This window comes from Rhinocladiella mackenziei (assembly GCF_000835555.1).
Source record: "Rhinocladiella mackenziei CBS 650.93 unplaced genomic scaffold supercont1.2, whole genome shotgun sequence".
Classification (NCBI taxonomy): domain Eukaryota; kingdom Fungi; phylum Ascomycota; class Eurotiomycetes; order Chaetothyriales; family Herpotrichiellaceae; genus Rhinocladiella; species Rhinocladiella mackenziei.
Genome location: NW_013550603.1, coordinates 1,686,421 through 1,708,681, shown reverse-complemented (window position 1 = coordinate 1,708,681; position 22,261 = coordinate 1,686,421). Strand labels below are relative to the sequence as shown.

The window sequence follows — 22,261 nt, the reverse complement described above, 5'->3', positions numbered from 1 at the left end:
AAGGACGCGAGTTATTTTCCACCTGTGAATTCAGGTTTGTAAGCCTGGATACCTCCACAGGATAGCTCTCTTAATGCCATGGTCGCATATTGACTTGAACCCAATTGAAACTTGAGCACGGCGGCCAGTTTCGGCTGCGATCGCGTCTTTTTTCCCTCGCCCTCAGGTTCACCCTCCGGTTCTCCTTGTAAATTTCCCTCGATGGTCTTTGTCGTTCGACCACCCCTAAGTCTCTCCATGTCCGTTTCGACAAACTGCTTGTTGTCATCAACGTACTCGTGAACTTGTACATCATAGTCCGCGCTGATCCGCGCCAGCATCTTCCTGTATCCTCCGCTTAGACTGAAGTCCTTCTGCTTTCGGCGCATATTGTAGGGGTCAAGGCCGCCGCCGGCGTCAGTCGCCATGAAGATCTTGTACCACTCGCCGCTTGCGTTGGCGGGATAAAGCACATCGAATCCCGGAAGTGGGAGGACGATATCGAAAATCGAGTACTGACCGCTGGCGGCTTCGGCAGGAGAAAGCGGTCTTGCTCGCTCAAAGATATCATCTGGGTCATATGCTCGGTCTTCACCCGAGGGTTGTATCACAACTTCCCCGTCGGCATCAACGCTTGGGTTCACTTCCTCGCCTGTTTCTTTTGATTCTTTGTCCTTGTGTTCCTGGACCAGGACAAGATCCCCTTCAACCACAGAGCTCCCGAAGAGTTTCCACCGCTCGCCGACGGCCAAATTCCATATTAATGATTGATAGGCATGGACGTACATTAGTCTCAGATTCCGCTGTATAGAAAGCAACGCTCCGAGAAAGTCTTGAGGTCTCCGTCCTAAATGCCTGATCACCGCGATTTCTGCGGAAAATTTTCGAGGTATTTTGTCAAGAGCGTCGCTGATTTTCCCCGTGGTCCTCCAAATGTTTATACCTTCAGCTCTGGCCCGGTCGTCTTCGGCAACAACTACGGCTGGTTCATCGGACTTCAGGGCAACCGGAGAGAAGTCTAGAATTGCGTCGCAAGCGGCTTGGAAGTCTCCCTGAAGTATCTTCACGCCGACCGCATCAGTCCGCGTCGTGAATGCTCCAAAGCGCTGTAAGCCGAAGAAATTCAAAAACCCCTTCTCGCGTAGCGATTGCAGTGACTGCGACAAATAGGACTGAGTTGCTGACAGTTTTTCAGAAGCGTTCACATCGGGTGATCCGGCGAGCTGGCAGTCTCTGAGAGTGACGACGAACTCATTCCCACTAAGCGCTCCAAGCTCCAGGCCTTGTTTCTGATATTGAAAGTCTCCCACCGCCGCAAAGTGCAAGTTCTTATTTTGAGCGGCCAGTCGCTCGGCTTCGATACGATAGGCACTAACTCTCTGTACGGCCACGGCCCGTCGATCCTTGGTCCCGGCAAACTGAAACGTCTTGTTCGTGGTCTTCAGCTGTTTGGTGAGGAAGGAAATCACCTCCAACGTGTCTTTGTTCTCTTTGTACAAGGTGAAATGAAGGAACTCGCCGCCACGGTCCAGCCAGCCAAGCCTTCCGGGTCGTTCTTTCTCACCGGGCACCGGCCTTCCTCGGCCACGGCTATTTGATGTCGCCGCCGTGAGGACTAAAATGCCATCTTTGTCAGTTGACGAATCGATTTTGCGGTGAAAAATCTGACGAATGTCCTGGTGTATCCGGGATCGAATAGTGCGGTCGGAAGTAAACGGTGTCCGGACAGTAGGATGTTCACGGGATTTTTTACGTGGATCCCTGAGAATGGACTGGTACAAAGCCATCAGCTGGCCGACAGCTTCTTCATTGAAATATTCAACCAGTTTTGCACGATCGCTGTCGGAAACCTGATACATGTTAGTTACAGTATCTATCATTATAGTAACCATAGTCACCTCTGAAGCCTCCTTCTCCTGTTTGCCTTGATGGTTTTCTCTTGAGGAGGGTCCGTTACTGTCGGCGCCCTGGTCTTGTGCGCAACCTAAGGTGTCATCATTCGGGGTTTCCTCGTTGCTTAGGGCCTGATCCTCCTTGATTGACGAGTTGAAAATATCAGCTTTGGGAGGTGAGTCTGCCGCAGTTTTCGCACTTGTTTTCTGCAGATGCAAGACAGTCCCGTCTGGCAAGATTTCGTTGACCAAGAAATCGGTGTATCTCTTCTTGAGGACGCCGTGGAAGGTGGCCCGGGAGCCATTAACGAAGGTGGTGATACCTACCTCGATTTCCTTCGAACTGTCTTTGTTGGAGGAACTGTTGGCTGCTCGGGGATAGCCCGGACTCGCCTGACTCAAAGGGACAGTGAGCCCATCCTCAGAAATCTCTCCACTGGCCTGAGACTCCTCAAGCTTAGGTCGTTTGGGGGGGCGAGGGTCCCAATTCGGTTCATTCATAGCTATGGGCTGATCCAGGCTGAATGCCCTCTTGATTTGGGCTCGAATGGCGTCTATCAAAGATGACTTGAGCTTTGTCGTAAATCGGGGATCCGGGATGTGTGGTTTGCGAATCTTGTATCTGTCCGCGTCTATTCGTTTGTTGCTAAAGAGGCGCACAAGTAGGGGTGGTATCAGAATATTCCGGATTCGAAGCCGATGGCTCGCAATGACGTGAGGTGGGCGTGGTGGAAGTGAACCCGCTCCTGCCGCAAGCCTCATACGTACGCTGATACGAGCGATATTGAACCGCGATGGATTCTAAATCCACCTGAACGTCAAGATGCTGTGCGCTCGTTTTCAGTGGTACTCGAGAAACGAAAATCAAAAACAAAAACCGCGCCAAGAAACAAAGAGGCTAATCTTGTTACGGTTTAGAGCGTCTCCTATTCTTCCGCGCCTCGCCAGTTTCTCGGATTGCAAGAAGCACGGCTATTCTGTATTCGACTCAAGTCTGAGCTCAAGGAGCTTTAGTACGAACATGAGTCCATGCCAATGGATCAATTTTACCGTTCCACCTTCGATCCGGATGATTCTCAACTGCAAAACCCGCCTGAAACCATGCAGATTAACGTGTAAGGCCCCAGCGAGAATGCTGACGAGAACTCTGCTGGGCGTGTCCATTCCCACCAGTATCTGGAGACTCGCAATCACTCTTGTTGAACTTCCTTATCACAGTCCAAGGCCGTTCAAAGGTTTCAAATTCGTCTTCCAAGATATCGCGGGTCATTTCCCAGTCCACTCCAAAAGCGCCGCTGTTGAATTTCCCACTCCAAAGTTCTCCAGGTTTCATGTCATCGGCTTGCCAGTTGGTCTCCTCATTAAGATTGGACGGCCCAAAACCTTCGAGTCTCGTTCTCAGCTCCTCAAGAGCATATCTGGTGTGCTTCAGAATGAGTTTTTGGGGGTCTTTCCCTGGATTATTTGCCGCCATGTTTGGTCTTCCATAGCCAACGCTTGTGAACAAACATGCTATCCAGTGACGCTTGCCGTCGACTGTGGCTCCGGACACAAGGCTGTTTTCTGGTTCCCACTTGTCCATGACTCTTTGCATTTTGTGCGAGTAGTCCCCAGGCTGGGGTTCGATCAGGAGACAAGTACCGATCAGATCGTATGGCTTTTCAGCTCGCAGACAATGATCTTTGTACACACCGAAGGCATAGGGGAACTTCATCTATTGTCAGTCAGCTGCGCATCTGAAAATGTCTATGTACACACTTGTTTCCTGAGCTGTGCTGCCATTCCACATCCCCAGACGCCTTGACAATTGACCGCATCTATCATGGTCTGTGTTAGATTTGAACAACCTGGAATGAAAGGCTCCCATACGAACAATAACTGCTCGATCTGGAGCATCAATAATATCCCCCTCGATTTCTAGAATACCAAAGCCTGGTGGCTTTACCCAGTCAACTTTTCTGCCGTCTGAGGCTTGTGAATCAGATGTCTCTAGAAGACGTCTAACTATCGACCAATACTTGTTGTCAGTGTTCGGCATCAGAATTCGATCTTCAGCGTTGATGACTTGTCTCATTGTGAAAGGTTCTGTAACATGCTCTGTGACGCGCTCTTGAATCTTCTCTTTGCTCATCAGGAGCTTTGACAGAATAGTATGATATTCCTTATCGACCTTTTCCTGTTCCAGTTTTGCGTCCTCTTGGTTTCCTCGGTTCTTGGGACCACTCAGGAATGAGGTAAGTTCGAGATATCTCGCGTCAACATCGGTTAGAGATGCATTGTCCGATAAGCCTAGGGTGCTATAGAACACAGAGGAGTCGATGGTGGCCATGTTTGCGGTTGGTCGCGGTCGCGGCGGAAGAAAATTTTGGCGAATTTTGTTCATGCGGTTGAAGGGTAAACTGATGTCAGTAATATCAGTAGTAACAGTACGTTAGAAACAATTCCGGGTCACGATTGACCTGAAATGGAATGTGAAATAAAACTGCGAGTGTTTGAAGGTGACTTCCGTGGTATCTGTGAGCCTGGCAATGGAAATGACCCAGGTGGAGTGAAAGTGAAGACGACGATGCTGGCACGGCAAAGGCGAAAGATTTTCACGAAGCACGATGCAGGGAGATCCCAACGGAAACATTTTATAGTTTACGTGGATCCATGCGAATCCCGTTTTATGCGTAATAGCCAATGTTTTCTTGTTAGTATACCAGAATCCCGCCCTTAGGAGTTATACAGCTGCTCAAACGACGAAACAGACTCTCTCAAACGAGGACAAAACAAAAAATAATGGATCATTCTGCGCATTTCTTGAAAAAGCCAGAATGCTCTGCTTTCTCTTGATTCGATTCCTACCTAGGCAACTAACCTCAGCCGACCACGTGAAAAACTAATGTAAAGGTGTACCCACTCTCAGAGGCGGAAAACCTACTCGTATTTTCTCAGGAAAAGCTGTAGCATTTGGTTTCTTGCTTCTCCTGCTCCTTTGTGAACTGAACGCCGTCCAGGGACCATGTTCTTCACTCGATTGCATTTCAAGCTGTTCGATCTCTTGTAACACAGTCATTCCATTAGTTGCCCAATTCTCCTCTGCGACAGCACCTAGCAGTCCTCCACGCTTTGGTGAAATTAGCAAGGTGTCTAGCATGAAGTCTTGAATATGATGGGACCTTCGTATTTTTTGGTGGACGGCTATGTCGGAGGGCAGGGCTGTGACCCCAAGACGATAATATGCCGAGTCGGAACGTTCTGCCAGAAAAATTGCTAATTCTGTGGCAATCATGACCATAATATAAGACGCTGGTCGTTGGTAAATTTCGTAAGGTCGGAAGGATAGGTCGGAAAGGGACTCTTTTCTGGGTCTGAGCTGACAAAATCGTTAGCACCTTTCCTGTTACCAATTTCTTCTTCTCCTTACACGATAGTTCAAATTGATCTCGGCGACGTTCATCAACTCCTTTGTGATGAGATCTTTCGCCGTTGTTATTTGGCTCGCGATAAGCAAAAGCCTCGCTATGTATTGACTCTTCTTAGTAAAATGCCACTTCTGCCGTGAATTCTCCAATCTTGCATGTTCCGATGTATGCGCCTCCATGCTCTTCGTCAGAATTCCAAATTGGTGGGAGGGTGTAATTTCAGGCGAAGTCGGCTGCGCATGCTTCTGGTTCATAATTCGCCTGGGAGCTAGAGACAGCCGGCCCTTTTTATGCGGAACAAGGCATCGGATGCATTTTCGCCAATAGGAGAGGCCGGAAAGGTTTTTTTGAGGGCATTCCATTGATAGGGCTGGTTGAGGATGACGTTGAGGTGTTTTGGATGGAATTGCTAGTGCCAGTGGTTGATGGCCTGGAAAGTGAGTTCTGTCAGACGGGATAAGTTCCCCCCCATGACATATCATCGGTGAATATAGCTCAGGATGGAAAGCCGGCGGAGTTCGAATAACGCGTTGACAATATCGAATCCATACACTGGTTCAACGGGCAGGTTAATAATGAGGGAGCCTGGGTTTAACAAATCGAGATCCACAATCCAACGAAAGGAGGACTTTGAGCCGTGGTCGGATAGCACATCCCGTCCGGTGAAATGAGGCGGTGCCAGACGTTCATGGAGAAGGGCTAGGAGAGAAAAGGGTAGAATGAGTGATCGCGCAGGTGAATGTGTAAATGCTTGTCGTAGTTGTCTTGTCGTCCGGCCCAACCTGCTGTGATATTGATATTGGCCATCGTGGATTCACTTCATAACATTTGATGAGTCCTCCTGCAGAGGAGGTCTTGGTCAGGTCGTATCCTTCACGTCTGACGGTAAGTGGTTTGACATCACCCCGACCATCTCTGAGAATGAGAATGTATTCGAGCGTCAGCTTGTCATCGGAAGTCGGAAGCAATGGCGATGCCCGCGAATGAGCCAGCGGGATATCAGGTGACTAATATCGAGCCCAGCAGTCATATTTGCCGGCAATGAATGGACTCATTGCATCCAGGAAGCCGAGAGAGGAGAGATTATGTCTGCGCCCCTTTTTGGGTTGGGATTTGGGAGAGGAAAAAAGGAGGGGTGGGTGAATTGGTACAGTTTGAGCTATTTGCACTAATGACTGTCATGTCCATACCATGGATGATACTGTAATACTACACCCGTTACCCATATCCAGTTCAATCTTTTGCGTCGAACCATCAAATCGATTACTTCCTTGCGGTTTGATTCGAAGTCCGAATCCCATATCTAATGCCATCGCGACATCATGAGCTCACGGAGTTTCACTACATTATCTTCAGCACCACCCTTTTTCCAAAAATCATACACAAGGCCATCATCTTACTCATTGTCACTAGCTTCTGGGTCCGAGGCGTCGTAGGCTACAAAAGCACTTGGCAGTTCCTGTTGGTGCAGGGATTTCGATCTCCCAAGTAGTCGACTAAGCAGAATCCTCAATGGCCCTGCCCACCCCAGCACCTTGATGAGGGGTGGAAGCGTGAGCTCAATCACCAAGGAGGCATATCTTGCCATCTTTGACGTAGGATTTTGCCGGTGGATGATCAAAACAAGGCCTATTTGTCTGGTTTCTTGGTCAACGAGAGCAACTTCTTCACGGGCTCACTTCAGTCCTTGCAGTCTTCAAGAGCATCTTCGACCGTGCTTGGGGCAACCCAATCCCTACCATGATTCCATTGACCTCCTTTTGACCATGAAAAGCGACATGATTGAACGTATTTCCCTGGTCAATCGGAAAGGCTCCAAGGTGACCGCCATAATCACATAGTATGAAGGGAATACGAGCTTGCTCTGCGGTAGCAGTGACAGCATCTTCCATGCCATTTAGACCTCGATAAGCATACTTGCCGGTAAACTGAGGGCCAACGTTGTGTTCACCGGCAAGAAATATCTTTCGCACTCGGGACTTGGCCCCATCACAACCAATGATGGCATCGAGGTCCTATTCGCAAAACAGACCATGACTCCTCCGTCGGTATTGTCTTGGATGTCGGCGCACTGCATGCTGAGGCTGACTAGCTCTTTCCCAAAACTAGAAGGTAACAGTTTGGTCATTTCACCCCAAAACGTAGCCCGATGAACGTTGTGCGTGCGGTTATTAGTGTGTGGTGTATGGACTTCTTCAAACGCCTTTAGTGTATTGCCTGTGTCTTCTCCGTCCATCCCTGTAAGGACTTTATGGAATATGACCATCTTTCGACCATCGGTTTCGGATACGGGTGCTTTTGGAGCAATTTGGAAGTAGGCATCCTGGAGCCGGGGGTCCATCGCTTTCATAGCCTGCACAGCATTGGGGCTGAGACCAACATCAGCGCCAATCTCAGAGGAAGCAGAGGTGGCTTCGCAAAAGTGCGCTTCAAATAATACATCTGTTGCGGCGATTCAACTTGCCTATAAGAGCAGTTAGTCTGTCAATCCCTTCTCCAATAATGACCATTTGCAAGGGATGTCTTTTTAAATGTCGCAGTTTTTTGATGCTAGTCACAGCACCACATCTCACGAATCCTTAAAGCTTACGCGAGTTGTGAGTGTAAGAGAGACAATTGAGACTTTGTGATCGGAGGTCCATCCTTTCCGCCATCGAGTACGAAGGCATCGGCAAAATTTCCATTTACAGACCACACTCTGTGTGCATTTCTATTGGGCTGCGAGTTTCCCTCACCTCGTTCCACCTTTGCTCGCTTCATGAGGAATCCGCGAAAAGAAGTGTACATCCCAGCTAAACCAGACTCAATCAAGCTGCTAGACATGCATCACCTCTTTGCCTCGTGATCTCTTCTTTGAAGATCCCCCTCTACGCGTCCTACATGGGATCTCTTCTTAACCGCCCACCCCCCCTATTGATAACCGCCGAAGTCAACATGCAAGTTTCACCAACAAATCGGACTTCCAGGATCTGGCGCCACCAATTTATTGGCCTGAGGCTTGACGAGCATTTTGTCGAGATGTCGAACCTGTTTCGTTCTCAATGATAAACTCCTCTACGCGCCCATATAGCCCTATTTGACCTGGGAGCTAACCGATGAAAATTTACCGATGGGGGCTACAATCCCGTATCTTGACGCGGCCCGTTCGTGCAAGACCGAGTTTAATTCTTCGCTAACACGCTCTTTGATGTCCTAGGAGAATGTTTCTGGGTCCAGTTGGGACTTTGGCCGTGTTTGAGGCCTGATACATCCGCTCAAATGTACTCCTGCATAGCCGCCGACGTGGTTTGTCACCACAAAGTGCCTACCACGTGCCTCACACATAATACATGATGGATTTTCCTGCAATTCCCTCACCTCTCTTGATTCACTCCAATCTGGGTTCCATTCCCTTTGGTTGACCTTGCTAGCCCGCTGAGAAGGGTTTTCCAGATTACGGTCGTGAATCTGCCCCCCTCACCAAGTCTCAGCCGTCACATCTGTGGAACAAGACCTCGATCACGGCGTCGATGGAAACTTCAAGCCCCTTGTTGGATACGACGGTCTCCATTGTGAGAGCTATTGACGGCAGTCACCTTGGATGGTCAGACTTTCGAACAACAGTCCTTGGTGCATTTCGGATCGTCCTCACGGAAACCATACAGTTGTCCGACCTCTCACGGCCGTTTTCTGACCGGTTGAAGCCATGTCTGCAGAATTTGACACGGTTTACGAAGCAAGAAAGAGAATGGCGCAGTCAGCTGGCATCTGGACAAGGTTTTGGATCTACGATAGTCTTCCCGCCGAATGTTCTCCCTCCCATCAGTTCCAATCGCTCTCTACACCGATGCTTGGCTCCGAAGCTGAATCGAGAAGCATTGCCACCACGAGCTGTGAAAGCCCAAGAAAGCTTATTCGAACTCCCTGCTCCTCGGCCAGGCCTTCTCACTGGCTTCGCCACTGCTGCGTTCAACGAAAGAGAACTGTCCATTCTTCCGAACTGCGCATCTGGAACAGGGACAATTGTGGACTTCGAGTCCGGCTGTGTGTCACCCGGTACCACCACATATTGCCCCTTTCTAGTATTTGAACGGATGAACATTACGTCGGAGGATGCCGTGCAATCTGCCAAAAATCAATGTGCCATTGCTGGAGCCCATTGCATTCGAGCATTACAGCTGCTGTTCAGACGGTGTACCGGCCCACGGCCAGTCTTTGAGAGACCGGTATCATTTTCCTGTGCGATAGATAACCCGACCGCTCTAATCCACTATCACTACGTGGATACCGATGGACGCTACTGTATGTCGGAAATATCAAGATTCAACCTGGATGACTCTGAGAGCTTCTTTGAATTTCAAGGCTGGATCGAAGCCATTGAAGAATGGGGTTCTGCATACCTTCTCCCTGTTATCAAAATCGCCCTTAGACAGCTCCTTAAAAGTAACGGAACCCCACCAATATCACCTATGCCATCGCTTTCACTGTCAATTGACACTGCTGCTGGAAGTGAAGAGTTATTGATGAAAATCCTTCGCACAACATTTGGTTCGATCAAATGGAAGTGTGACGGGGAATACGAAACACCCATGAACAGCAGCGTTGCCCACTGCGGCACCCCAGTGGGAGCTCGCAAGATTAGAACATTGGCGCTATCACCAACATCACCCATTGACGCCCTAAGTGCCGTGTCGGGTCCGACCACCCCATTCTCGGTGTGGCGAATGAAACCCGACTGGGGTACCAAGTCCCCCATTGCACGAAGACACCCCCTCTCGCCGCTGAAACTTCATGCGGATTTTCCGGAGTCACCATGTCGGCGTGCCACCCTTTCACCTTGCACTCCACCACCGGAAGCACCTTACTCGTCCAAATCCCCGATGCTCGTTCTACAGAAAAGAGTGGACTTGGCTATGGATGAGATCCAAGAGCTGAGGGCCCTCGTTCAGTCGCTACAGAGCGAACTCCAATTGAAGAACAGCCAGCTAAACTCAAGCCGACAGAAACAGGAGCAGGTCTTGCAAGAACTTCCAGACGATAGTCTCAGGACTCCAACTCCGACAAAACATGTTGATTGGGACCGGGAGCTGGAGCTGCCTTCTGAAAGGAAAGGGTCTGGTGCAATCGTCTGGTCCTCACGTGTATTCTTTTGCCAAAGCTTAGGCGCTTCCACCATGGCCATGATTTGCCTCCTCTTTCTCTCCTCCTGCGTCATCATGGGCCACAATATGTGGGAAAGTGTGTTCTGTCTTGCTACGATTCTGGTCAACTTGTTTGTTGCTAGATAGAACCCTGTAACTGAAGCGGAGGAGCTCGATATGGATCGGGGGTGATTACCGTTCTTCCCTTCGAGCGATTTAGATACCCTTCTACTTACATAGCGCGTAACAAGAGTTTCAATCAATGCCGCCGAGATATAGGTGATTTCCAAAACCAATGCCTGGAAGAGACCAATCTTAATGTTCTCCAGGCTTAGATGATGAAAACAAGCATGACCCAAGCCAGAATTTCCGTTTCGTCTCCTCTCTGCCCGCACCTTCCGCAGCTACGGGAGGGTACTAGGTGCCGTGAGGGTATGATGAAAACGGGGGTCTGCAAAGGACCTGCGGCCTGCGATGAAGTAAGCCAACATCAGCGTATGATGACCTCCTACTGCTACGCGAGTGAGATAGATATTGTAGGCGTGACGAATGGCGGACTAATTCAGGTCTATTTGAGGCGAGAACTGTGGAAAGAATATGGTCGCGTTAGAGATGCAGTCGAAATATGCTCGGTGACGGATGCGCTGGATGAAAGCCTGGAAGCCTGAAAGCCTGAATCGACATAAGCTTGCAACCCTAGGTTTTGAGGAACGAGGTGGTAGTCTGATCCGACAGAAACGGCGGCTTTGACTAAGTCGTCCATATATGCGAGCGGGAGAACGAGGTCTCGGTAACCGTTCACGCCTGGATTTCTTGGGTAAACCTTTGGGACCTGCTGAAATGCCTTGTCCCTGGTCCGCTTTGGGACTTTGTTCTCTCATCCGGCCGGAGTAACACTGAAAGGACTGGCTACTCGTGATTCTTGGGGTTGACTCGTTGGTTTTGATTGGGAGCGATTGCCCCCATCAGTTTATCATGCGAGGCTACGCCGGCGTTATATCTATATCGAAAGACCATTGCGAAGCTCGGGAAGCTGAGAAGTTGATCAATGTCAAGCAGGACGGGAGCGAGTTCTGCGAGATATGAGGAATTTGGCAAGAACTCCTAGGCGATAGACCCATAGGACTGCAGGACAAAGACTCGCGACAAGATGGAGGCATTGTCGTCCAAAATGGGCCAATGGAAGGCATAGACTCTTGTTAAGATGATACGATACCAATAGAGCAATCGCTGGCCGTGCTCAATTCTATATCTGTTGTTGTAGCGGCGGGATGAGAACTATCTGCTGGGGGCGGCCGCTTTATTTTTTATGCTCCGTAAACGAATGTAGTCTAGCGTTTGACATCATGTGACCAGCATTGGCACGTGACAGTGCGTTTCTCAGCACGCGATCCGTGTCTGGTCGCGATCTGCGAAGCATCAGGTTTGTATCCTCACTGGGACGTGATGAAACGGCGTCCCTCCAGCTCCTTCGAACCATGTTTTCAAAGCCCTTTAAGCCTCTGACAATCCGCAAGCCTGTTCCAGCTGAAGAATACAATGACTTTGCTACTCCTCCGAAACGCAGAAGACTCAGTCCTCCAGAAGACACTTCCAAGGTCACCTTCAAAACCGCGAGGCAAACAACACCTGCACTCACCAGCCCTCGTAATGACGGGTACAACAGCGAGAAGAGAGAAGTGCTCAAGAATGTTCCCAATCCTCCGAGCTCTGTCAAAGAGCCAAAGTTAAGAGAGGGAGATGGCATCGAAAGTGTTTATTATTCAATTTTATGGTTTGGTTCTCGATGCCCCGAACGACAATGGCCTGCTAATCAATACTCAGGCGTCTTCCTACGAATAAGAAGAACAAGACATGGACCGATGATGGAGTCCTTGTAATTTCCGGTGGTTTTGCAACACTCCATAACAATTCTGGCAAGACCATCGGCCGCACTGCATTCTCTTCGCCCTTACTACCCGGCTCCAACCTGTCGATCGGAGGCAAAGAAGTCGAGGTAGATTCTTGTATCACAAAGGATGAATATCTTGAAATCGTCAAATCAGGTGCCGGCTCGAAGAAGGTCGAAAAAAATCCTCAGTCGAAAGTTGAGACTACACAGGTCTTCCCCCCCCAACAAAAGAGATTCAGCATACAGGCTCAGATGGAGGCCCAGATACAGAGAGAGAAGACACATATAAAGAAACGGGACTTGTCACGGTCTACTCGTGTCGAGGCTTTCAAGCAACCTTTGAAGGACACGACAATTCTTCCGCAAGGGTCCTCCGAGAATCCAACTCCCCGACATGACCCCAACGCATCTGGTGCTCTCGTTTTCAAGAGACCAAGGATTGTACCTCTAGGTCGCCAAATTGTCGACGTTGTTCTGGATCCTCTCATTGAGAAGTTATTACGACCACACCAAAAAGACGGCGTCAAGTTTTTGTATGAATGTGTTATGGGACTTCGGAATTTTGATGGACAGGGTTGTATCCTCGCCGATGATATGGGCTTGGGCAAAACCTTGACTACAATCGCTCTATTATGGACTCTGCTAAGGCAGAATTCAGTGTACAAAGACCCACCAGTCGTACGAAAAGCTCTCATTGTGTGTCCGGTGTCTCTGATTCGAAACTGGAAGAGAGAGTTCCAAAAATGGCTTGGCTCGGACAGGCTTGGAGTTCTTGAATTCGAGGATCAAAACACTCGTCTCAGCAACTTTGATGGCAAGGTCTATCAGGTGATGATCATTGGCTACGAAAGGCTGAGGATGATTGCCGATGACCTGGCCAAAGGTCATCCGATAGACATTGTTGTATGCGATGAGGGCCACCGCCTGAAGACGATGAAGAACAAGAACGTCCAGGCAATCGAATCATTGAATACTCCAAGGAGAATCATTTTGTCCGGGACACCGATCCAGAATGACTTGAGCGAATTTTACGCCATGGTCAATTTTGTGAATGACGGTTGTCTAGGATCACAAAAAGCCTTTGTGAGAGACTTTGAAATGCCTATCTTGAAAAGCCGTCAACCTGGCGCGTCTGAGGAAGACATGGAACGGGGACAGGAAGCAAGCGAAGAATTGGCTCGAACGACGTCTCCGTTCATCCTTCGAAGAACAGCAGACATACTAGCCGATTTCTTGCCACCGAGAACAGAATATGTACTTTTCTGCAGGCCAACACAAGCACAGGCCAAGATCTACCGCACTGTTTTGAAGTCGCCCATGTTTCACAACGCTCTCTGTAGCAATGAGAGCACCTTCCAACTCATCACGATCTTGAAGAAGTTATGCAATAGTCCTGCTTTGATGGACCCAAAATTGGGCGGTGACGATCTCATGCCGTCCTCATCACTCACGACATTGAGCGAAATGCTTCCCGAAGGACTTTCGAAACTGTACAACAATTCAGTTTCCTGCAAAATTCGACTTCTCGACCAACTGCTCCAGCAAATACGGTATAAAACCGATGAAAAAATCGTGGTGATTTCAAACTACACGTCCACCCTGAATCTGATCGAGCAATTGCTCGTCAACTCGAATCTCGCATATCTCCGTCTCGATGGTACAGTCGCAGCAAAGAAGCGACAAGGGCTAGTAGATCAGTTCAATCGCTCCAAACCCGGGCAGTGTTTTGCATTCTTGTTGAGCGCAAAGGCAGGTGGCGTTGGTATCAATTTGACCGGAGCCAGCCGACTCGTTCTTTTCGATGTGGATTGGAATCCGGCAACGGATGATCAGGCTGTGGCCCGAATCCACCGGCAAGGCCAGAAGAGACATTGCAAAATCTACAGATTCTTGATCAAAGGCGGGCTGGAAGAGAGAATTTGGCAGAGACAAGTAGTGAAAAGAGCGCTCGCGGACAGTATCATGCAGGGGGGGTCTGCCGCCTCTTCCGGTTCTCTCGATGCTGGTGGCACGGGTAAAGGTAGGACATCTCCTTTCAGCCAGGACGAACTGAAGGATCTCTTCCGCCTGGATGAGAGTGATGGATTGCGGACTCACGATTTAATCGGATGCGGCTGTAAAGGTGCAGGACGCGAGGTTGAGGAGAGCTTTGTGAGTGAGTCTGCAACCGCTCTCGACCAAGGAACAGAATCTTTCCTCGAAGATTCCGAAGAAGAGTTGCCCAAGGCATCAATCTCCACGAAGAGAAAATCTCCTTCACCGGGAAATGAGGAGAGTGTCAACATGCATGAGCCAAACAACGCGAAATCGCCGTCGACTAGGACCGAGTTGGAAGCGGAGCGACAAGAGCTTATGAAATATTCTCACTTCGACACATCAAATCTCTCCCAGTCAGACAAAGACGAGGACCTGGTAAGTCGAATCCTGGCCGGGGTTGACGATGCTTGTCTCGAGCATGTTCTCAGTCTGGGCGACGACGTCACTGGGGGTGGCGGTGTTTCGTACGTCTTCAAGAAGACAAACGGAAGCCAGGCTCTTTAGTAGAACGTACGATTCAATTATTAGCATATAAGTCGACGCGTGCGAAGCGATGAAAATAGGCCAAAGAGTTCAACTACATCTCTCTGAGTTCTGCAAGCTTTAGGTCAACCGAAGTCGAACTGCTGTGAAGCATATGTCTTGACCAAGATTTCTGACGATCAGAGTTCCACCGTGCCATTCATCGCTTGCCCTAGCCTTGTCATTGAAAGACGCAATAGAGGCCCACATCACATGTGCCAATGGCACGATATCCGATCTTGCTGGTCGCCAGCTGATATGAATCCGGGACGAGAAGCGTAGAACAGCTGGAATTTCGGATTGGTCGCCTCAAGGATCAATCAAGGCACGACTACTGTGAGGGTAGGGGGTTATGAATGGTCCTCCTGTCGCTACCAGATACATATACTGTATCTGCATACTTCAGAATCCGCGTGGTTTTCGAGAATACTTAGTCTGATATAACACGTCAATTTAAACAAACCGTGTCGTAAATTGTACGTACCAATAATAATGTACCTTGTACCACTAAGGTCTCAGGGTGTTTTGGCCCCCAAGCGGCAGCAACCTTTTGAAGAACCCGGAACCCGAGCCGCCGCCACAGCGTCTGCGCCAAAGGCCCCAGTCCACCAACATCACAATTCTCTAGCATCTGACCATAATCTGCCATCCATTGCTGCCATGGTCTGCATGCGATGGACGTGATACCACATGCTCCATAGTATGAGAAGGAAACCTCACACATGGCAGACCGGGGTCCTCTCAGAATTGATACTAGTAACGAGCGACCCGTCCCGCCTATCGCAGCAGCCTTCTTGGTCAACTTTGACCATCGCAAAGGGTATACATAATTCTGCCCACGTTCGAAGGAAGTTGTGTCCATGCTAACATGTGCCAGGTACACCCTAGGATGGCACAGATCACTTGAAGACGGTCAGCTCTCGCTCCCATGCCCCGATCATCTTTACTGACTCGAATCGATAGTCCAAGTCGAGGGCGTCGTCGAGTTCAAGTCCCTTCCGTCCGGGTTACACAATGTGGAAGAGGATTTGGTGTGAGTGATGCATCGCATCTGGAAGTTCAGAGAAGTACATACTAAGAACAGGGGAAGCTATTTTATCCACGATGATTACTGTGGCCTCAGCGCTTTCCTCAACCAGCCCGACGAGCAATCGGAACGGTCTGCGCGAATGCTGGCAATTGGTGTTCTTGTCCCCCTCGAAAATGGCCGCATAGGGCGAAGCTGGCGCCATGCGGAGTCTCTAAAAGAACTCGCAAGGTACGCCTTGGTAAGAAAGTGTCGCATGCGGCGCCGGAGCTGACTCAAGTAGGAATCAAATTAAGAATATGGAGGACACCTCCGCATTGGAGGAATACTGGGGGAAATATAAGCCTCGACCAGGAGATCGACCGGTACAGACTCCTTACGATTCGGCAGAACAATTCAGTTCTCAACAAGTCAACGGATACCGGAAAGCAAGGACAATGAGTACGGCAACGACATTCATATCGTCACTTCACGCCTTGACACCTCATCATCCGGCCTTGACGTTGCTGGATTCCATCAATCTCTTTGGTCCTCTCATTTTCCCACTGTATCGCGCCGCTTTGCTTCGAAAACGGATTCTCGTCGTCACAGACACCCCCGTGGAATTCAGTTGTAACCTTGGTGAGAAGAAAACCGTGGCCCGGGTCTGCCATATGCTGACTGGAGATATAGTATATAATATCTCCATATTGTCTTCTATTTCACAAGCACTGTCACCACTTCTTCCTGCAGACAGCACGCCCAGTCTGAGACTTCGGCCTCTCTTCACCGTTGGAGTGCTCGACATTCCACAACTTAAGCGGAGCAAAACATCTCCCGACTCCAGCTGGATTGCCTGTACGACAGACGATGTGTTGAGTACGAAGCCAGATCTTTACGACATTCTCGTTTTGATGCCTCCATCCGAATCGCAAAATGCGGCCGTCAAAGTGTTTCCTCGGGTGATTGTTTCGAGCCCGGGGCTGAACAAGGCTTTCCCGAAAACGGGAGTCAAATCTACTCGGCGGGATTTCCGTCGATTTGTGCACCTCCAGCAGGGACTTCTCCAATTTCCCCGGAGCCAAGTCACGGGCAAGGGGACCGAGACCAGTGATAACAACGACGCCGCGTCCATTTCGACAACTTCCTCGTCGTATTCGGACAACAAGGCCGTAGTGGAGCCCTCATCCTGGTCACGGGTGGCATACACCTCTTTGGTCTGGTGGGCTTCTGCTGGCGATCGACGAGGAGGATTTGCAGAGACGGAGGAGGCCGAAACGGAACGCGATTTTGCATTGGTGCGACGTGAAGGGGACGATGAGCAAACCCGTGAAGTGGCTCTTGTTGCCTATTTTCATCGCATGACTGGCATCATCTTTCAGACCATTGCAAAAGCAATCGCGAGAACGGACGGCAGAAATGCCGACGCTGAACCGTGTCACGACGATGACGATGACGAAGATGATGCCAGACCCGTCGAACCAAGCGCCCTGGCACAAAGGTCTCCTGTTGAGGGGGAGGAGAGCCAGGGCCTTTTGGCCGAACCGGAGAAGGCAAAAGTCGAGATCAACGAGGAAGACATGGCAGCGATGGGACTGGATAGCTGGAGTGTATCAGACGAGCAGTTTGTGGAGGAGTTGGTCCAAAGGTGGTGGGGACGAAAAGCAGTTGTACGGGCTGGAGTGATTGAATGTTGTGGCCTCAGGATTCTCTGACGAGACGGTCTGTCGACATTATCCTGAATCCGTGTGACTCATACTCTCCAAGGCCGTCACAATGATAAAAATTCATTAGCCGCCCAACCGCGTATATCATATTCAAGGAAGTTTGCTGAGTACATCCGAGGTCTCTTTTGCTTGGATGCGGAGTTCAGCCATTAGGCCGAACCTTACCGAAGAACTTCTCTGGCAAAGACCTCCTCTTCTTTGATTGCATTCGGGCCGGCACCAGGCGTGCATTGATGATTTGTCTTTGTCTGAGATGGAGGAATCTCGGGATTTAATTCTTGATATATGAAGGAGTCTTATCCTCGTCCTGTTTGACCGTCGATTGAAAAACTTGATCGCCGAGAACCAACCCAGTCACACTGCCCACGCGAGATTGCCACAGCACAACTAGCAGCGCCAGTCCTTCAACATGGAGAGTCGCCGTTCCGATACCGCTCCTGTAGTCCTGTTTGGATATGACTGTAAGCCTGACCTCAATTCCAACAAGCTTCAGATAACTCACCTTGGTCATCGTCTAGCGTCGCCGTTTACGAACAAAGTTCGATTGACACTTCAACTGAAGCAAATACCCTATAGTAAGTGAAACCCTGGGCCAAATATTGTATGTCAATAATGAGGGATGGTCTTAAGCCGGAGGAACTGCTCGGCTAACAAAGTCTTCTTTGGGGAAAATATAGCGTTCGTCATTGTCCCGTCGATGATGCCACGACCTATCTTGAAAGATCATTTCAATGTCACATATCGGAAGATACCAGTCCTAGCCATTGGCAGAGAGGTAAGGCCAGCAGAGTCTTGCGACATCGTCCCTCCCATTTCTCCATGCGAATTCGCTGAAGATCACCTCCATGGCAGATCTATATCGACACCTCTCTAATCCTTGAAACCCTCGAACACCAATTCCCGCCTTCAAAGGGCTATGGCACCATTTATCCGTCTCCAACACCATCGACGACCAATCGCTGTCGTCCTTTGATCCGAGGATTTGCTTCATACTGGACAGACCGCCCCTTGTTCCGAGTGACCACGGGCTTGATCCCCAGCAGTGTCTGGCGAACACGTTTTGGCATCGACCGAGCCAATCTCATTGGCCACAAACTCGACCCCGACAAGCTGGAGCGCAAAGTTCCCCAGAACCTAAGCGGGCTCGATCTGCATCTAAGCTTGCTCGAACCTCTTTTCTCACCGGGGTCTGAGGAACGGAAATGGATATTCGATGCCCCTACACCGAGCGCTGCGGACATCGCGCTTTGGTACCAGCTAGACTGGGGTGAAAAAATTAGTCGAGGTGAAGGGACCGAGGACTTAACCGGTGGTGGCACATCTGATAGACCGGGAGAGGGAATGGAGGCCGTGTTCAATGGCCAGAGATATCCTGGTTTGACAGCCTGGTTTGAACGTGTCAAGACATTCTTCGATGGTCTTCCCCGCATGGAGACACGCGTGGAGAGAGAAGACAAGGGAGGAATTCGGAATCTACTTGACCGTTTGAAGCTAACCCGTCTTCTCGAGCAAACTCCCTTGCTTCCAACTCCCGCAAGACCTCATACCTCCCTAGACATGCGCAACGGCCTCGTCCCGGGCGCGGAAGTTGGGGTGGCACCTGATGATACTGGCAGAGACAGCCCAACCGTTGGGACGTTGGTGGCCGTGACACCGGAGGAAGTTGTTATAACTCCACGGGACAATGGGCAGGACACTAGCCTGGGGGAATTGAGGATCCATTTCCCTCGTATCGGGTTTGTGGCGAGACCAATCGAGCGGGCGAGGTTGTGAAGTGCTGCAAAGTCGCGTGCTTTGCCTTAAAGGCGATGGGAAAACTGCTCTGCGCTCACGTCGGCGCTCATCCAGACCGTGCCGCTTTAAAAACGTCACACCAAGGGCGGCGTAGATATGAGGAGGGGATGTGGTCACAAATTACCAACCAGAGTCCTGCCATTGTTCTGGAAGGATGCAGTCCTGAGACCAGCTGCCGAAAAGTGTGTTCTTGGAGGTAAGAAACTCGGTTTGTCCCTGCATCCTGCTGTTAATCGCATGTTTTTCAGCACTAGTAAGCCACGGCCAGGTCTGTTTTGGCATCGAGAGAATTCTTGTTCAGGAAAAGCGACTTGTCTCTACCTCCTGTCCTGCTAGCTTAGTGACCATCTGGCCACATATTCAACATCCCCTGCCGATTCGATATGCCTTCTTCATTCTCTGACTTCTAGTCTTATACAAATAGCATAGGCCCCTCCTTGAGACATTGCCAGATATCACTTCTGTCACCTATATATGCGGCTCAGAAATGAATCGAACAATGATATGAACTCATCCGACTATGTCTGACTTGTCTTACTTTGTCATCCCTTTTCCACTGTGGCCAGAAGCACCTGCTTTCCAGGCTGATATGCCACTTACCTTATGGTTCCTCATTACCATTCATCGCTCACCCCATCGTGCTCCCAACACTAGCCGCCCCTGGCAGAAATATCCGGAGTCCTCAGGATCGTCATAATTTCCATTGCAATCTTTTTCGGTTCATAGTCCTCGCTTGGATACGAGACTTGATCCCTGCTCGAGTGGGGACGATGACTCACCTTTACGGCGTTGGCGAGCCTGTCCCTTATTCTCCTTTTATTTCAATGGCTCGATCTTCTCTGCTCGAACCATTCATCCGTGAGATCAGCCCACTCAGCCTCCTATTGTTCTTCGTCGCATTCTTCTTCGGGATCTGCGAAGAGGTCGATATCCTCATCTTAATTCTCGTCCTTGGAATGTGAATGTGAAGCGCTGGAACTATCCAAGTCAGCAGAACCCCCCTGGGGGCAGCCGTGTGTGAACTGTTTTCTCCCAGTTTCTAACACGAAATCGAGATTTGGTTTGGACGAAGACGGATTTTGCCGTTAGCACGTCTTCAAGGCAATGAAGTGGTAGAGGAATTCATTTCGATATTGAAAGCAACGTTTGATAAATGGAGTATCTGGTCTCTGTATGGAGCGGGATTCTAGTCTGGTGGATGAGTAAGAGAGTATAGTCTGACTATGCAACCTGTGGAGGAAATAAATAGCCATCCAACTCACCTGGCCCTGCCGACAACTGGGTTTTGTTCCATACCCAGCAAAGTGTGATGGCCCACGAGGCTGAAACATATCAGTCCGTAACGGTAAGTCCTTTAAAGGTTTATCCTTTGATCCTTTGTGCGTTGTCTTGAACATTGATATATCCGTACAGGCAGTGTCGTCTTTGTCCCCGGGGCCCGTTTGTCTTTGCGTTTCCCAGCCCTTTGCTAAAAGAAACCCTGGTTCCCAGACTCCTGCAGGCTCAATCAACAATTGTAGAAATCAACATATGAACAAGGGAGAAGAGATGGAGAATTCGGTTTCGAACGAGGTCCGCATTTCCTGTACTGAGTCACATTTCCTTTCCACCGGAAATTCCGACCTGACGATCCAATTTGCCCCCAAAGTCTATATTTACATTTATATTACCGTAGCAAATATTCAAGCCATTTAATTAGGACAGCAAGTATACCCATTACCGAATGAGTCTTTCCCAGATATTGAAGAACTTATCTCGTGCTCCCAACGAGACTTGTACTTTTCGAGTCGAACCAAGTAGTTATCCATGCGATCCTTGATGTCTCCATCCTGCCAATTGTAAGCACCTGCGGCGGTCACCGGTCTCTTCTGGCGTTCAGGGCAAAAGGTGCTATGTTTCGAGCCTGTACCTTTCTTCTTGGAACCACGATCGTCGGTCTTGCAGTAGAGACATGCATGGTACGCGGTCTTGGAGCTCGGCTTGCCATTAGAGTCTTCGGAGGGAGCCATATTGCAGGAATCAGGACGCAGTATTGCCTGAGACTGTGGCGTATACTCGCGGTTAGCTGTCGTAAATGTAGCTGTGATCGCTTGTAACCAATACTGCTTCCACTGAAGGCTTTGGGGGAATTCTTGGATGACGAAGCAAGAGTCGTTCTTGATGGAACTGGGGCCATTCTTATGCCTCGACTTCCCGTCTTCCGGGCTTGAAGACATCCGGGTTATTGTCAATGCATGTCTTATATACACTGCCTAAAGAAAGGACGAATGAATATTTTTCGTGGGTGAACATATAATCGGTGTGCAGGACAAAGGGTGATTGTCCTCATAAGCCGGTATTGAGGAGATTTTTGTTGCCCTTTGTTGACCAAGGCAGTTCCAATTGACCCAAACAACAAATGGAATCAGCTGCGAAGGCTTCGAGGAGAAAGAACTTGGCATGCAGAGAGAGGATGCAGAAATTTCTGGTGAGAAATGTTCTCTCCCTTTGAGTAGTAAGAGCTTCTTGAATGCTCTCGCCCTTGTTGAGGGCGATTGTATGCCAAAAGCCGATACTTACTCATAGCCCCTGCACCTCTGAAACAGTACCACTCTCAATACATGGGCGATAGCTATTAGTCCATGGCTCTAGCCTGCTGATCGTGAGCCTGCGAAGTCGTTTCGGGCTGGCAACCTTGATTCGTGTTCGTCCTTGGTGTGAGTCAACATCTGTCCTGATAATCATCGTCGTATCCCGCATCGACTCGATCTTAGTCGTATGCATCATCGATGTTGTCCCCAATCCGTCAACGTTTCCCAACTTCCGATCGGCCCATCCAACCACATCCTCGGATACATCTTCAACATCGTGAACTGCGTTGTCCTCCTTGTTTCCGACATCTGGTGG

The 22,261-nt window shown here is 49.6% G+C and overlaps 9 protein-coding genes across 9 annotated transcripts; 4 read left to right on the top strand and 5 right to left on the bottom strand.

The window, feature by feature from the left end:
• Window positions 1-11: 11 nt before the first annotated feature.
• On the bottom strand, window positions 12-2,633 carry Z518_02421 (uncharacterized protein; the record flags this gene model as incomplete). Its single annotated transcript, XM_013419449.1, has 1 exon — window positions 12-2,633. One exon carries the CDS (start codon window positions 2,631-2,633, stop codon window positions 12-14), a length of 2,622 nt encoding a protein of 873 aa, XP_013274903.1.
• Window positions 2,634-2,979: 346 nt separating this feature from the next.
• Z518_02420 (uncharacterized protein) lies at window positions 2,980-4,200 on the bottom strand (the record flags this gene model as incomplete). The annotated part of the gene is made up of 3 exons (XM_013419448.1): window positions 2,980-3,585; window positions 3,630-3,688; window positions 3,741-4,200. 3 exons carry the CDS (start codon window positions 4,198-4,200, stop codon window positions 2,980-2,982), a joined length of 1,125 nt encoding a protein of 374 aa, XP_013274902.1.
• Window positions 4,201-4,752: 552 nt separating this feature from the next.
• Z518_02419 (uncharacterized protein) lies at window positions 4,753-5,532 on the bottom strand (the record flags this gene model as incomplete). The annotated part of the gene is made up of 2 exons (XM_013419447.1): window positions 4,753-5,229; window positions 5,281-5,532. The coding sequence occupies 2 exons, from the start codon at window positions 5,530-5,532 to the stop codon at window positions 4,753-4,755; spliced, it is 729 nt and encodes a 242-aa protein (XP_013274901.1).
• A 1,413-nt stretch (window positions 5,533-6,945) lies between these two features.
• Z518_02418 (uncharacterized protein) lies at window positions 6,946-8,038 on the bottom strand (the record flags this gene model as incomplete). Its single annotated transcript, XM_013419446.1, has 3 exons — window positions 6,946-7,293; window positions 7,368-7,647; window positions 7,869-8,038. The coding sequence occupies 3 exons, from the start codon at window positions 8,036-8,038 to the stop codon at window positions 6,946-6,948; spliced, it is 798 nt and encodes a 265-aa protein (XP_013274900.1).
• Window positions 8,039-8,787: 749 nt separating this feature from the next.
• On the top strand, window positions 8,788-10,545 carry Z518_02417 (uncharacterized protein; the record flags this gene model as incomplete). Its single annotated transcript, XM_013419445.1, has 1 exon — window positions 8,788-10,545. One exon carries the CDS (start codon window positions 8,788-8,790, stop codon window positions 10,543-10,545), a length of 1,758 nt encoding a protein of 585 aa, XP_013274899.1.
• A 1,331-nt stretch (window positions 10,546-11,876) lies between these two features.
• Window positions 11,877-14,830, top strand: Z518_02416 (uncharacterized protein; the record flags this gene model as incomplete). Its single annotated transcript, XM_013419444.1, has 2 exons — window positions 11,877-12,172; window positions 12,223-14,830. 2 exons carry the CDS (start codon window positions 11,877-11,879, stop codon window positions 14,828-14,830), a joined length of 2,904 nt encoding a protein of 967 aa, XP_013274898.1.
• A 740-nt stretch (window positions 14,831-15,570) lies between these two features.
• On the top strand, window positions 15,571-17,569 carry Z518_02415 (uncharacterized protein; the record flags this gene model as incomplete). The annotated part of the gene is made up of 6 exons (XM_013419443.1): window positions 15,571-15,668; window positions 15,726-15,760; window positions 15,812-15,881; window positions 15,939-16,116; window positions 16,172-16,496; window positions 16,548-17,569. 6 exons carry the CDS (start codon window positions 15,571-15,573, stop codon window positions 17,567-17,569), a joined length of 1,728 nt encoding a protein of 575 aa, XP_013274897.1.
• Window positions 17,570-17,990: 421 nt separating this feature from the next.
• Window positions 17,991-19,354, top strand: Z518_02414 (uncharacterized protein; the record flags this gene model as incomplete). The annotated part of the gene is made up of 4 exons (XM_013419442.1): window positions 17,991-18,042; window positions 18,100-18,156; window positions 18,259-18,356; window positions 18,434-19,354. The coding sequence occupies 4 exons, from the start codon at window positions 17,991-17,993 to the stop codon at window positions 19,352-19,354; spliced, it is 1,128 nt and encodes a 375-aa protein (XP_013274896.1).
• A 1,712-nt stretch (window positions 19,355-21,066) lies between these two features.
• Window positions 21,067-21,591, bottom strand: Z518_02413 (uncharacterized protein; the record flags this gene model as incomplete). Its single annotated transcript, XM_013419441.1, has 1 exon — window positions 21,067-21,591. One exon carries the CDS (start codon window positions 21,589-21,591, stop codon window positions 21,067-21,069), a length of 525 nt encoding a protein of 174 aa, XP_013274895.1.
• Between the last annotated feature and the right edge of the window lie 670 nt (window positions 21,592-22,261).